This window comes from Arachis hypogaea, chromosome 3 (assembly GCF_003086295.3).
Source record: "Arachis hypogaea cultivar Tifrunner chromosome 3, arahy.Tifrunner.gnm2.J5K5, whole genome shotgun sequence".
Lineage (NCBI taxonomy): Eukaryota > Viridiplantae > Streptophyta > Magnoliopsida > Fabales > Fabaceae > Arachis > Arachis hypogaea.
This window is the reverse complement of record NC_092038.1, coordinates 1737120-1752592: the sequence shown is the minus strand read 5'-3', so window position 1 is coordinate 1752592 and position 15473 is coordinate 1737120. Positions and strand designations below refer to the sequence as shown.

At 34.7% G+C, this 15473-nt stretch overlaps 1 protein-coding gene across 1 annotated transcript; it reads right to left on the bottom strand.

The window, feature by feature from the left end:
• Positions 1 to 5472: 5472 nt before the first annotated feature.
• LOC112786205 (double-stranded RNA-binding protein 2) lies at positions 5473 to 8643 on the bottom strand. Its single transcript, XM_025829611.3, has 3 exons — positions 7999 to 8643; positions 6922 to 7141; positions 5473 to 6618 (listed from the first exon to the last, which is right to left on the bottom strand). Exons 1-3 carry the CDS (start codon positions 8242 to 8244, stop codon positions 5786 to 5788), a joined length of 1299 nt encoding a protein of 432 aa, XP_025685396.1. The 5' UTR covers positions 8245 to 8643; the 3' UTR covers positions 5473 to 5785.
• Between the last annotated feature and the right edge of the window lie 6830 nt (positions 8644 to 15473).

Sequence of the window (15473 nt, the reverse complement as noted above, 5' to 3'; positions counted from 1 at the left end):
AAACAGAAACGTTGTTAACTTGGCTGGGCCGCTTCAGCTTCTACAGTCTTGGATTTTCTGGAGGTTTCCCACTCTTAGGCCGACTGGATTTGATAGATTTGGGTTTCCTCTTGCTTCCAGGTTTGGTTTTATATTTTCGGTTCGTGAAATATTCAACATCATGTGTTATTCCTCATTTTGACATCATTTGAATTTAATTCGTAGGTGGGCCACGTTTATGCCGAGAAACGATGGAGGGGCACAAAGATTAGCTTCTGCACGCCTTCTGCTGGATCGATTGCGTGTCCATGAGGTGAGCAAGTTAGATATTGATGTTACTTGCATTGGTTTATGCTAAATTTTCTGTTCTAACGACATCGTAACTGTTTTGAAACAGTTTCTGTGGGAGCCTTATTCTTCTGTCGAGGTTGCTGCTGTTATTCATCCCGAGATACTCGTTGAGGAGCACCGTAGGCTTTGGACTGCCCTCACTAGCCTAATATATTTTGCGGCGATTGAGTGGCACCAGGTAGATAGGGTGCTACCACAGTTCGGCGGTGTTCAGCATCTCCCTCAGCCGGCTCTGAACATAGATTGGTTACATGCAAAGGATGGCAGGGGTGGTGATCGGTGGTTCCCCACATATTACCGGGAGTGGCATCAGTATTGGGACTCTCGGGTTCAGTCAGTCATATGGGTTGATCGAGTCGCTGACCCCGGTCCATCATCAGAGTACCTGGATTGGTGGTGCCGTGTGGCGCACAGATTCCTATCCCCGGATGATGCATTCCAGGATCCGAGGCCGATTTTGTTGTCTGAGGAGGCACGTCACAGAGGGTTGTCCCAGCCTCCTCCCAGGGTGCACGTTTACGACAGACCGGATAATAGGCGAGTCGATCGCCGTCGTCGCATAGGTACCAGGACCACGGATCGAGAGTGGCGGGAGTTCGCCCACGGTTTGGAGGAGGACCTCCGTGGACCTGAGCATGGGGATGCAGCGGAGCATCGTGTTCCTCGACGCAGAGCTAGACGTCAGGCTGGGCGGGATGGTCGTGCAGGGGCTCGAGGTCCAGGACCATCCGTTGGGGATGCTGGCACGCAGCACGGTGTTGGTGAGGATGTAGGTGTTTCGGCGTCAGCTATGGATCAGCGGACGTTCGACGTGGGTAGTAGCTCTCAGCTCTTTGCGAACATTCCTCCACCTGCATTTGCTGAGTTTACTACAGCGGCTGTCGGGATGGAGATCGATGATCCCGTTACTCAGTCAGAGTTCTACATGGATATAGCAGACATGCTCAGGGATGATGATGGTACCCATTATAGGCCACAGATGGCTGATGACCCTGCCCAGTTCCCTGTACAGCAGCCACGGGTTGACGACGTTCAGGGTCAGCTGCCTGTTGACCTGAACCAGCCTGCAGCATCCCCGTATGATCCCTGGTTCAGCTTAGGAGGGACACCTGCTTCCGCATTTAGCGCTGCTCCCGGACAGCCATCAGCCCCAGCAGCAGATCAGAGGCCGAGGCGACTTAGACGTCCTTCATTGTGTGGCACAGGAGGTCACCTGCTTGGTCAGTTTGACGATGATGATAGTGACACCATTGAGGATTCTGATTAGTTATGTCATATGCTCATGTCTAGTATGAACTTTGTCAGCTTCTGTTGCTTCTTGCAAAACCTTTACCGTCACCGCAGCGTCTGCCCTAACCAACGGAAGAATCCTCGCACAGATAACGTGGTAATCCAGCTGGCGGTGATCACTCGAAATAGAGGTTGCCAAGCATGTGTGTGGCCCGTTGTACCTCCTAACCTCCCAAGTTCCCTTGCGTGCACGCAGGGCTACTCGAATCAACCAAGTACAACCCTTCTCGAATTCCTTGCATTTTCCATGATACTTCAGATGATCTGATTCAATGACTCTGTACTCAACACCTCGCCGGATGCTATAGTCCTTCACACTCAGCACAGCTTCTTCCTTGTTTTGGAATGATTGCCCGATCTGAAATTCTGTAGAAGAGCCCCCGACTATGTTACCTCCGTCCTTTTGCTGAGCCAGAGCATCCAAATTTAGTGTCGAGAAGTGTGGAGGGTACTGTTGAGAGGCAGAACTTGAAGGCATATGCTGCGTATGTGGATTTGCACCTGTGTCATCGTCACTGTCCCCTGCGATATCAACAGGTTCCTGCTCAGAGTCATCGTCACACATTGCGTTCTCTACTCGATCGGGTCCACCAAAGCCTTCCATATAAGTTAACAGGCCACCCCCAGTGCCGACATCGTGACGAGGCTCATCGACTGGTGCATTCTCCAAAGTTACAGAACCACCAACCTCTCCTCGTCCTAAATCCACTGCGAATGAAGGGGATGCTATCGGTTGATGACACGGTCTGACGGTAGGCATGGAACTAGATGCACCTCCGGCGGCAGTGGAGCCAGGAACTGGAGCGGATGCCCCAGAACTTTCAACACCGGCCTCCAACTTCGCGAACAACTCATGGATTCTGATCTCCGGAAAACTCCTTACGCAATGGAACAAAACCCTAAGATCTTCATCAGCCTTGACCACAAAGGTATCATACTTAACACCGGTCGAGACAACTACGATAGGGATCTTGTAGTATAGTTTCTTCACCCACTTGGTACCAAACACGCCAAGCTTCTGCAAGATGCTGTTCTTCAAATCTGATAAGGAGCTTGACGAGCTAATGAAAACACTCAGTGGTTCTCTATCAGTGAACTTCACACCCCCACTTTTGCTTTTTTTAATTTTGCCACAGCAATGCACTAAGGCTAGAAAACTCTCTTCCTCACCTGCCATTGTGAAAATGATCTCTGATGGAGCTTCAATCACTCTCATATATATAGAGTTTCAGTGACTGTAAACCGTGACAACCTTCAGGGTATTATGCACAAATCTCCTCCAACATAAACCGTGGTAGGTCATAGAGGTTTATACACATCTCATTCTCTTCATAAACCGTGGTAACCTACCACGGTTTATGCATGCAACGCAACCTTCATAAACCGTGGGAACCTCCCACGGTTTACGTGTAAACAGTAATCCGTCCTAACCTCCCACGGATTACATATAAGTGAATTTGCACATTCACGTAGGAGGAATCCATTTTGTGTATTTGGGTACATATTTCACACAGTTTGTTTAATTCAGTAAATTGCCCTATAATATATGACCAGAATGTTTGAAAAATAAAAAATTCCATATCAACCGCCAAAAAAATTTGGCAGAATAATTTAGTTTTTAACAAAATTTAATTATTAAATTTATTATAAATACTTATTTTTATATAAATTATTCATCTGTATAAAAGAATCAATATTCTTAAAAAAAATAATTGTTATATTTTTATTAAATAATAATAGAATTTGACTTGTTTAATTTTTTTTTATTAAAATTTGATGTGATATTGATTTGAATGATAATGTTTGAATAAATAATTAAAATTTATTGAAAATTAAATTATTCGATAAAAATTTTTTAGAAACTGATTTTAAGTATTGTTAAAAAAAACTATATATGTATAAACATTTTTTTGTGTTTTTAGAGTAAGTTGGCTAATAAATTATTACATATACAAAACAAAATTTGACTTTTTAACACTTGATTAAACACTTAATTAAGTAGACGAGTAAACTTATGAGCGCAAGAATAGGGTTGTCAAACGGGCTAGCCCGGCCCATTTAGGCCTGGCTGTTAAGTTCGTGGGTTAAATGGGCTAGCGCGTTTAGGTCTATTTTATTCGCGGGTCAGAATTTTTTAATCCGAACTATTTATGGTCAGCCTGATGGGTTAAACGGGTCAGCCCGTATATCATTTAATTTTATTTTTAAAAAATATTTTGACAAAAAATATCACTTTTTGATAAAAAAAACCTTTAAAAATAATATTTTTTTAGTTGATGGGTTAGATTTTTGAATCGGATCGAAAAAATATCAGTTAAAAGTGCTGCTTTTTTTGAAAAAAATGTAAAAAAATTAACGAGTCACCCATTTAACCCGTCAGTTTTTTTGAATTAATCGGGCCCAGTCCGTTCAACCCGAAATTTAAACGGACTTAATTTTAGAGACAAAATCTGTCTATTTAAATGAATAAACAAATTGATCCGATAAATTTAGTCCATTTTGACGGCGCAAGAAGTTGGTTTGTACAAACATAAATATAATTGAAATGAATTAAACAAGCATTAAACAAAGAGAGACTACCACCCACTATGACTTGTGCAGTTCCATTCAACAGTGCTGCCAGATTAGTCATTAGGGTTTTGATTACTCAAGCTTTAGGGTTAACCACTTAACCCCCTATTCTCTTGCCACCAATCTAAGATTTGCACAATTTACAATGTGAAAAAGAAAACAAAAGAAAAGAAAAGTTTTGAGCACAATGAAAAGTAATTTCAAGTGGAGGTGTATGCACAGTTAAATACTATTTATTTTGTGAATGATGGTAGGAATGAAAATGACTTGACTAGTAGTAAAAGGTGATTTTTCACATTTGACCTATTCTATATAGAGTGCATTATGTTTGTTTCAATTCTTTCGGTTTAGATAAATGACTATTCAATTGAATAATATAACATCTTGTGAAAAAATAATCAATTTTAAGAGTGGATTAACATGTATTTTAATCAAAAGTGTCTATAAATTATATTCATGTGTATAACATACTAAATCATAATGCTAACAAAAATACAGTTCATACCTTCACACTTCACAATAATATTTTATCTATTTCCATGTGTTCATAAGACATAATGCCAACAAATCAAACAAATTCAAATAAAAGGGCCTTGAATATATTTTTTGTATCCACAAATTTTTATAGATGGGCCTAAAGCCCTAAACACATGGAGCAAGGCTTCTAACGACCCAATAAAAATTTTAATCCAACAAATCAATTTGGATTGGTCGAGTACGAGTAGTCAATTCCCTCGTCCGGTTAAACAAATGCGGATAGTTCGAATAACGCTTTGTACATGCAACAACTTATTGACCAGGGGAACCAAGTTGGGTTGGTCTAGTGGTTAGCTCACTAGTCCGCTTAAGCAAGTATCGGGGGTTCGAATCCCGCCTTGTGCATGCAGCAACCCATTGGCCAGTGGCAAACCCTTAAATGGAGCTCAATACCGCGGCGGATTAGTTCTTGGCCTGCCGGGTTGGGAGATACCGTGGGAAACCAAAAAAAAAAAAAACTTATTGACTAGGGGCAGACCCTTAAAATAAAGTTCAGATCCGCAACAAATTAGTCGACATAAGAAATGAAAATTTTAGTTAATTTTTTTAAGAAAATGCCAATTACGAGCATGATGAATTTTTTTTTCTTCTATTGTTAAAAAGACAATGTTTGCTTTTCATTAAAAAACAATTTTCAACCGAGGCTTAGAATCATCTTTTTATTTTAATCTAAGAGCTCCAATTCATTGTAAAGAAGAAAAAAATAACAAATAAAAATTCCAGAGCTAAGAAAAGAGCAAAAAATGAAGCTAACTGACACTATTTTAAGGCATAACGATACTATTTCGACATAAGAATATTTCTAAAAAGTAAAAATAAAAAGGGAGCAAATTATATGCTAACCTGCGCTTAAATTTCACAGATATTTGACTGCTGATGCTGGCTACTAACATGCACCAATTTCTCAAATTTTAACAGAACAAAATGGGGTCAACAAAGGTCAAAAGGAAGGGGATCATGAATCATGATGATGATATTACACTACTCATTGCATTGCCATATGAGAACCAGATCAAATCTCCCATTGACTCTCTTTAAGACCTTTTTCCAATTAGCTTCAAATCTTCAGCTGCTCCAAGCTCGGCACTGTCTCGGATTCCGGTGGAACGGCAGCATCTGTCTCCTCGGCTTTCGCCTCTTGTTTGGTTTCTTGGCTAACTGGAGTAATGCTTGTGGTTGTGATGTTCGGCGAATCGTCTTTCCGAGCAATGATCGGTTCGTCTTTTTGGACTGGCAGAGCAATGAGTGGTTCATCTTTTTGAACTGGTGGATCAGTAACAGGTTTGTCTTTAGCAGAAAATACAGGAACAGCTTGCTGAATAGTGACTGGAGGGGCGGCTCGCAAAGGAGGAGCCCGCATTGGTTGATGAGAGAGTGCACCGGGTGGTGGAAGGGGTGGTGCAGAGAATACAGGTACTGCGGTCCTTATGGTCACCGGAGGGGCAACGCCTCGGCAAGGTAATCTCATCTGTCCAATGGGAACATAAGGTGCTGCTCCAGCTGCAGGGAACCTTGGTCGGCGGTTCACTCGGCTTTCTAACATAGAAGATGGTGGTGAGATCATGGAACTCTCACCGGAAGCTGTTGTCACTACTGCAGGCCTGCTTCGAGAGCTTTCGTTCGGTGTTGCAAAGGAAGGCCTGCTTCGAGAGGATGTCCTCGGGAAAATCAAGGGAAGTATCTTAGATGCCGCGGCAGGTCGTGATTGAGGACTAGTTGGCCTGGGACTTTGAATTTGAAACTTCTTTGGAAATGGAATTGAAGCATCTGGGTGTGACATAGCCATCTTCTCTTTTTGACGATAGTTTAATAAGGCCCGAGCAATCGTGATCTGTTCTAGCTCGTCGTTATTCTCCGGTTCGGTTGAAGAGCTTGCAGTTTCTTTTGCCACTGTTGAGAAGCAACATTCTTGTAATAGTCATTCAAATTGGAAATGAAACAAGTTTTCAAGTTGTTTAGAGAATCAAAAGAAAACCACCTAGCATGTAATAATCTCTATTAAACTTAAGTCACTAGGGAAGTTAGGATCAAAATAAATAAAGATTGATAACAATATTCATACACCAAGACGAAATCGACCTATACATACAACAAATAACTAAGGAAGTACACAATACACCCTCTGTTTCAAAATGCCTGTCAATTCGGATTTGTCGAAAGGATAACTGAGACGAAAGCCTGTGAGGCACTTACATTGTTTTAGAGACGACCAGGCTGCCATTGCTGCATTCTTCTCCGCTTGCTTCTTGTTCTTGGCAGGTTCGCCGGTAAATGTGATATCAGCCAACTCAACTGTCCCGGTGAAAACAGGTAGATGTCCGAGTCCCGACCTGTATGTTGTGTACTGTGGCAATGGAGCACCTACCCTTTGCGCGATCTCCTGTAAGAGATTCTTGTATACTCCAGTTTCATCCTACACATTTAAATGTGATAAGTATATGCATAACAAAAGAAATTACTGCTCCTACAATGTGAAAAGCATGTGTACTTCAAATTTACAAAAGGCAACTTATTCATGGTGAAAACTCAGCTTTAGTCGACTTCACGGAAAATTGATAGCTGAGAACTATTAGATGAAAATTTAGTCAAATCAGTTAAATCATCTGACGGCTCTTAGTTATTAACTTTATGTAAAGTCGACTACACTTGAGTTTCCACCCTTACTCATTTACTCGGAACAATTCTTAGTTTCTTATGCTACCTTTCAAACTCTCATCTTTGATCTTTGTTCAAAACACACAGCTGAGGCATACTTCAATATAACAAATTGAAATGACACAATCATATATCACAGTATGAGAATCCACTTAATCACTCAATCCATCAAAACAAAACCAGAGATGCAGAATTAACATGGGCCACCACCACTACATTGTGTGTGTCAGCATCACCAACACACACCCTAAACCCTACACTTCATTCCTATGTACAAAGAGAAAAAGAAAAAAACGTGTGCGTTCCACTTCAACACAGCACTTAGTGGCTTGTTACATCAGCAACCATGGAGACAGCAAGCAAAGGGGGGCATTTCGGTCATTTCACACACAAACAAAAAATACGAAGCAAAAAAACGACACTACTACTCCGGCGCCGACAGAACAACAGGGAAGCAAAGGATGAAAAAAGCCATAAAAACCGGAAATAAATATGAAAATAAAAAGAAAAACCGGCGCAGGATAGCAGAAGCTTCCGCAACCAGGTTCATCTCATCCACCACCGCAGCGCAAGTTAGCAAGTTCCAATATTGAGAGAGAGAGAGAGAGAGCTCACGAGGATCCTGGCGGCGAGGGAGTGAGAGGGTCCACGGTGGGAGAGGGAGTTGAGAGCGACCTCGGCGGCGGAGTGCTCGGCCTGGCGGAGAGTTGAGCAGTAGTGTGGGCTCTCGAAGACTTCGCCGTTGAAGTTAACGGTGGCTTTGAAGCGCGGCGCGTGATCCGGACCCTCCCTTATGCACGTGTACGAAGGGAGGTTGAAGCAGCTTCGCTGTGCCAGCTCCTGAAGCTGGTTCTTGTACATTGTCTTCTTCTCTTCGCTCCTCTTTCTTCTTCTTTCACAACACACAAACAAAAATGCAGCTTTTTCAAGTGGTGGCGGAAAATGGCGCACATACACGCCCGGATCCGATCCGGTTTCTTCTGGTGGGACTCCGGCGAGTGTAAAGCCGCCGGCTTTAGTGGTCCGGGCGGCGAAATGAGTGAGGGGAAGTAGTGGGTGTTGGGGATTGTGGATGTGGAGGTGGAAGAAGGTGAGGTTGTGTTTTTGGTTCAGAGTACACAGAAAAAGGAGAGAGAAAGTACATACAATGGAAGAAGAAAGAAGAAACAAGAAACAAGAAAAAAGAAAAAGAAAACTGAGGAAACAAAAATAGTTTTTTTTTTTTCAAGCATACAATTATTAATTCCTCACTTTATAACTATGTGATGTAATATTAGTCTTGCTCGAAACAAATCAAAATATAAAATATATATTAAAAATAAATTAAATTATTCATATATTTATATGTAATAATAATATTAAAAAAATTAAATTTATTTTATTTAATATTTATTAATTATTATTAAATTTAATAAATATTAAACAAAATTATTTTCAATTATTTTTTATTTTTATATATTTAAATATATAATAATTGATTTTAATTTTTTTAAATGTTGATTTTTAATTAAAAAATTATTGTTTTATTTTAAAAAAAGGGAGGTTAGAGATTAATATTGTTGGTGAAAGAATTAATTAGTATTGACTTAAAAAAAATTTAAAAAATTCTGTTATATTTGCCATTTTAAAATAAATAAAAATAATCAAATAAAATAGCATCTAAGAAATGTTATTTCAATAAGTATTTGTATACAACCCACACTAATATTTTAACTTACTATTTTTCATCATTAAATAGAATTAGTATGGTCAAACAAGAAAAAGTTTCGCACACAGAAAGGATTTTGTATCCACAGTATAGTTTTATTTGTCCAAATAATATATAACTATTTAATTGGTCTGTCTTGCAAGTCATTTATTATAGGATAAATTTTGTTAATATTATCTCCTTTTTATTGCTTTAAAATTGCAATATTTTATCTAATTTAGTCCAACAAAGTCATGTGACATTTATTAATGCAAGTGTTTGATGACGGATCAGTGAGTTAAGTAGAAAAAAATAAAAAAATATGTAAAAAAATAATCAAAAGCAATTTGAAAATTACGGTAAAAAAAAATCTTGATTTATACTTTTGACAAAACAAATTTTGGGAACCCAACAACATTGTTAAGACTATGAAGTTGGAATCAAATAACATCATTTCCATTTTTGGACCTTTTCAAACCATTTAATTCAATCTGTATATTATTTCTAAATTTCAAAATATCCGTTTATTTTTTATATTAAGATCATATTTATTATTAATTTTAATAATATTCTTAAAATTTTAATTACACGTTTTTACTATTTTAGAAATAAAAAATATTTAATAACAAAAAATTATTAATTAAAAAACAGTCAAAATTTATTTTATTTAATATTTATTATTATTATTATATTAAATAAGACAAATTTAAACCCTTTTTTTTTTATCTCTCTATCTTTACCGTTTAGAAATACCATTTTGTTTTTATACACTTATATCTTATTGATGTCAAACTATTACTTTTAGATAAATTTGATAATTATTTTAAAACATATCAGGGATGGAAAAAAAAAAACTTTACTTTATAATGTTATTAATACAAACTTACAAAGCTATATATTGATTATTTGATTGTATTATTATTATATTGAAGCGTATTTATTGCTTTGTTGCTGGGTCAACTTTACTTTGTGTTTGGCTGCATGGATGTGATCTCTTCCTAGATTTTTCTAATGTTTTTGTTCTGCTTTACATTAATAGCATTACAATAATCTGTGAGTGCTAGTTGTTAATTATACTTTGATTTAAAGTAGCCTTATTTAAGAAACATTTTTTTCAATACAAAAAAAAAAGGAGATTAGTTTCTGATATCTTTCATTTTCTTTTGGTTTAATTTTTGGTGCTGAACTGAAGTGGATTGTTTGATAGTAAGAAGCAATTAATGAAACGCGTAATTGAATTGAATTGTTTTTTGTTGAACCTTCAAGAGTGTGATGCAGCAAAATCCTGACTAGTACTTAATTGGAAACTCTAACTAATATGTTTTCTCTTTAATTTATTTAATTTCATGTTAACTTTCCTAGAAGCAGTAATCATGGTATAATAATTGATCTGATCATTATAAATGAACCGCTGCAAACTATAATTTGGAAATTATGTAAAAAAAATTTAAATTTTCATCACTCATAAATAATTAACACATAACTCGATTTATCATTTGACCTTTACAATTTGATTTATTTTATATTATTCGATAATTATTACTTATTATTTAGAGAACAAATTTTATTCCATTATTTATAACTTAGTCAATAAAACCTATACCTCAATTCAAAAAAATTATAATTCGTTCGTAACTCAAAAATATGATAGCACTCAGCATATCGACATAATAACTTCATCACAGGTTATCACCAATTCAATGAAATAATCAAAACAAATACTAATAATATCACGAACCATAACTTATAATTCGCTAATCGAATATATTTAAAATACTTAGTCACTATTCAGTCTATATAACTGAAAACCTAACACTCAATTAATTCTCATTCTCTTCTTTAAATTATTATTGACTTGAGCGTCGGAATATTTTTTAGTTTGTAGGTACCCATCCTATCTAGTGTTTTCTAAAATCTGACCTATAACTTATCCAAAAAAAAAAATAAGACATCTTCTTTTTTATAATAAACTATACCTCGAACAAACCCTTTAACAACAAAACAATAATATTTTAAGTTACGACTACTTAATTATTTTTTAGGATGATATATTAAAAAGTTTTCAAGTAATGAAATATGATATAAAAAAACGAATAAAAAAATTTGTACAAATGTTTGTGAATTTAACCTTTTTAGGAAAATGTTAGAAAGTCAAAACATTTTTAAAAAAGTTGTGCTCTTTTGTATTTTAATTTCCGAGTTTTGCTAGAAGTAAAACAAGATCATAACTATCACAAAAAAAAAATCATAACAATAAAATAATTACAAATCATGAATTTAATCACATACTTGAATTTTGATTAAAAAAAATGGTTTGAATATTGTAAGTGGATTTTTTTTTAATTTATTTTTCAATTTCACTAGGTAACTAACATGGAATCTACCAATTTCTGCCAATTTTTATTAGATTGGACTCAAAATTCACTAACATAAAAAAATATCCCAACTTAACCCTAATTTAAGCAGTTATGCTACACTCCCCTCTCCCTCTCCTCTCCTATCTCACTCACAGTGTCCACAATCCTAGACAGTTGGGCCACCGTTCCTCCTACCGGTGCCGATGAGCGTCTTCCGGGACAAGACACTGGAGACGACAACTAAAACCATCACTGAAGAGAGTTCCGGGAGCTGTCAACCTCCGCACAACCGCACAGGCAGCTTCGACCCGAGCATCCATCCGCTACAAGACACTGACGACGACAACTCGAGTCACCATGCAAGGAAGACGACGAACCATCGGCTGCGACTCCTCTCCATTGAAGACAATGTTATCCATCCCGCAAACCATCCCAAGTGGCTCGTCGCTGCGCTGCGCACCAACATACTAGCACAGCCACAAGCAGTATCGCCTCCAAGACGCGTCGTACAGGTTCTTCTTCCTCTGTTGTTGTGTCTTTTGAGAACCGTATTTTTTTTGGAGGAGTTTTTTTTTGAATGTGTCTGTGTCTTTTTTATATTGGATGTATCTGTTAATGAAGGTATCTTTAATAGTATGACAACGACATAAGTACTATAATGACGACAACACCTAAAGAGGGGTGTAAAGTTGGGTACTATTTGTCGCTGATGACATGAATGTGGAGCTGTATTTGGTAATTCTTATTTTTTTAATTTGTAATTAATGTTGATCATTAAGACATTAAACATATTATTTTTAATAAAAAAATAAACATTCATTATAGTTGTTAAAATTTGGCTAATTATAAGTTGTTTTTCAATATTTTTTTATTTTTTATTTTGCACTTAATTATCTCAACATTAAATAAGAAATTGCAAAAAAGTGATTGAAAAAGTTAGAGCATAAATAAGCATTGTTAAGTAAAATATTAAAATAGGCCGTGGCTCCCAAAGAGGGTGGTATCATGATTGTAAAACAGTAAGGCAGGGACTTTACCTTTTTCTTAATGGCCTAAATAGTCTATGAGCCACTCAACAAGCTGAAGATAATTATAATTAGGGTAAAGTATGTTTTTTATTTTTGAAGTTTGATAAAAATTTTAAAAATACTTTTAAGTTTTATGTTATTTTAATTTTGTCTTAAAAGTTTTTAATTTGTATCGAATATAATTTGGACGGCTAAATTTTCAAAAAATTTAAAATTAATCTAACAATAATGCATGAAAATTATATTTGATTTGCTTGTGTTGAGAGTTGTTCTTATGAAATTATTGTTGAATTGGTCTTAAATTTTTTGAAAAATTAGATAGAAGTATATTTGATACAAATAAAAATTTTTGAAACAAAATTGAAACAAAAATAAAATTTAGGAATATTTTTAAAATTTTTATCAAACTTCCGAAACAAAAAATATATTTTACCCTTATAATTATTAATAGGGTACACTAAAAATACACTTTAGAAAATATAATATACACATTAGAAAGCTAATTTTAAGTGTTTATATAATATTCTTGAGAATCTTTATATATAATTAGCTGCTTGAGTCTTTGTATAATCTTTCATGCATGTAAAATTTATTATTAGTTAAAAATTTAGATATAATTAATTTTATGTGAATTTGATAGTCGAGAGTTATTAGATGACAATTTAATTAAACTTGTCAAATTATTTAATAATTCTTAATTATTAATTTCACATTAACTTAATTGCATATAGTTTTTACTTTATTATTAAAAAAAAGATAAATTGATCTTTAATTTTTTGGTCTGTAAACATTTAAATTTCTAAGAATTTAAAAATACATTTAAGTCTCTGATTTCTTCAAAATCTGAACATATCGATCATTGAATTTAATTTATCTAATTTTAAAAACTCTCTCATGTGTGCATCTGTATCAACTAAATTAATACAACAGGAATCACGTTTGATTTTTTCGTTGAATCTGACCGACTCGAGTAAAAATGAAAAATTAATATGTCCAAATTAAAAAAAAATAAAAAATTAAAATGTATTTTTAAATCCTAAAAAAATTAAATATTTGAGAATGAAAATATTATGGACGTATTTGTCATTTTCTTCTCGTTATTATTAGTGGGTATGTAGAATTGAAGGGAGTAATTAATTAATTGAGGAAATCCGAATTGACTATGATGTGTTGATTTTGTTCAAGTATGAATGTGTGGTGGCCTCCACACACTAAGACACTAATATAATGTCCTCTTTTATGTAAATGACGGTATATAGAGATAAGGGGTGATAAGATAGTTATGTTATGTTGCCCAACCAAGTCATAAGAAGACTATGATTTTGTGTTTTTATATTAAAAGCACTCACTATAGTGGAGGACTTAAGTGGGGAACATAACTTTTTTTATAATCTCCAAAATTGGTGAATAGTGACTTTGACAATTTGGAACCACCGAATCCACAATGAAGATGGCAACGTAAATGATGAAAGACCCATTTTCCTTCTTTTTATTTCTTAATAAATTATTTATTTTAGGAGAAGAAGAAAAAAAAAGTGGGGGGTTTTCTATTTATTCCTCTCCTTCCTTTCCCACCTAAATTGAACAATGCATTAAATGGATCATCATATTTTGGTACATATGCCATTACATTAAGCATCACATGCTATTACAAGTTATTGTCATTTGATTTCCAATTTTTCATATGAATAGTTATTGCCAAAAATTTAAAAATAAAATCAAGTTAGTCATTATTTCAAAAATATAAAGAGTATAGCAGTTTTTGAAAATTAATTTGATATTAAAAATTAAAAAAAAAGAAATAATAAAAAATAAAAAATCTTAAATTTTAGATTTAAATTTAAATTATTGATAAAAAAATTTTAATAAATGAAGAATTGAGATTTGATTAATTAAAACAAGTAAGAATTATTTAATAATGAGTTGAACTAATGTAAATAGTAAAGTAGTAAAGTAAAAATAATAAAAAAGTTATAAATTCTTACGACAGTTTTTTTACAAAATTCTTCACACAGAAATTGTAGAACTCCTACCACAGTTTTTTTACAAATTATCTTTAAACGTAATCCGTAGAATTCCTACCAAAACCCCAATTAACGATTTGTTAATTTTTGTGAAAAGTTATATTTTTGTATCTAAACAATAAAAGTTGTATTTTCATAATTTTAGAATACAAATATTTTGTTTTGGTATTTTGCCCTGAAAATAATATGGTGTATTAAGTGGGAAACATCCCTCTTTTGACCAAGTGAACAAACAGTTAGTAAAAATCTGTATACCCTTTTGTCTTGTTTATGTTCCTTTCATATCAAATAGTACTATTTTCATGTCTTCAAATTTGGCCACATCATGAATTTGCAGTCCAAACTTCAGTTCAGATTCCATTGCCAACTTCTCTGACCATTGACGTTCGTGCATACATTATTGGAATGTTACATGCATTTGATCATTTAGATTTTGATTTAGAAACATGTTGTAAAATAACTAGATTATTCTTTTCCACTTACAGTTTTTCTATATAGCTTTTAGTCGACTCTGTCAGAAAAAAAAAAAAAACCAAGATGTAGACTTTATATTATATATAAAAACGTATTTGTTTTCTTACGAAAATAATCAATTTAAAAACAAGTCTCAATTTCAATTTTAATTCATCACAAAGTACTGTAAATTTTTATTTTTGGAATTTAGGATATATAGGCCAAATTTTAAGGAATTTTTCAGGAAGATAGGCCAGCTTGAATGTATTTGCTGTGAAAAGAGTTGGTTCAATTTGGGCTAATTAATGGTTCTGTTCGTTTAGGAATGGCCCAAATAGGTCGGTAAACTACACACATGCCAGTGAGTCAGTGACATTCCTTATTTTAATAAACTTTAATTACTTTCTCATTAACCAAAAAAAAAAAGAAAACTTTAATTACTTTCTCAGTTCATATAATTCACTAAAATTTTAAGTAAATTATCAAAATCTAACACAACCATCCCATTTCGACTTAATAAATAAATAAATAAATAAATGCC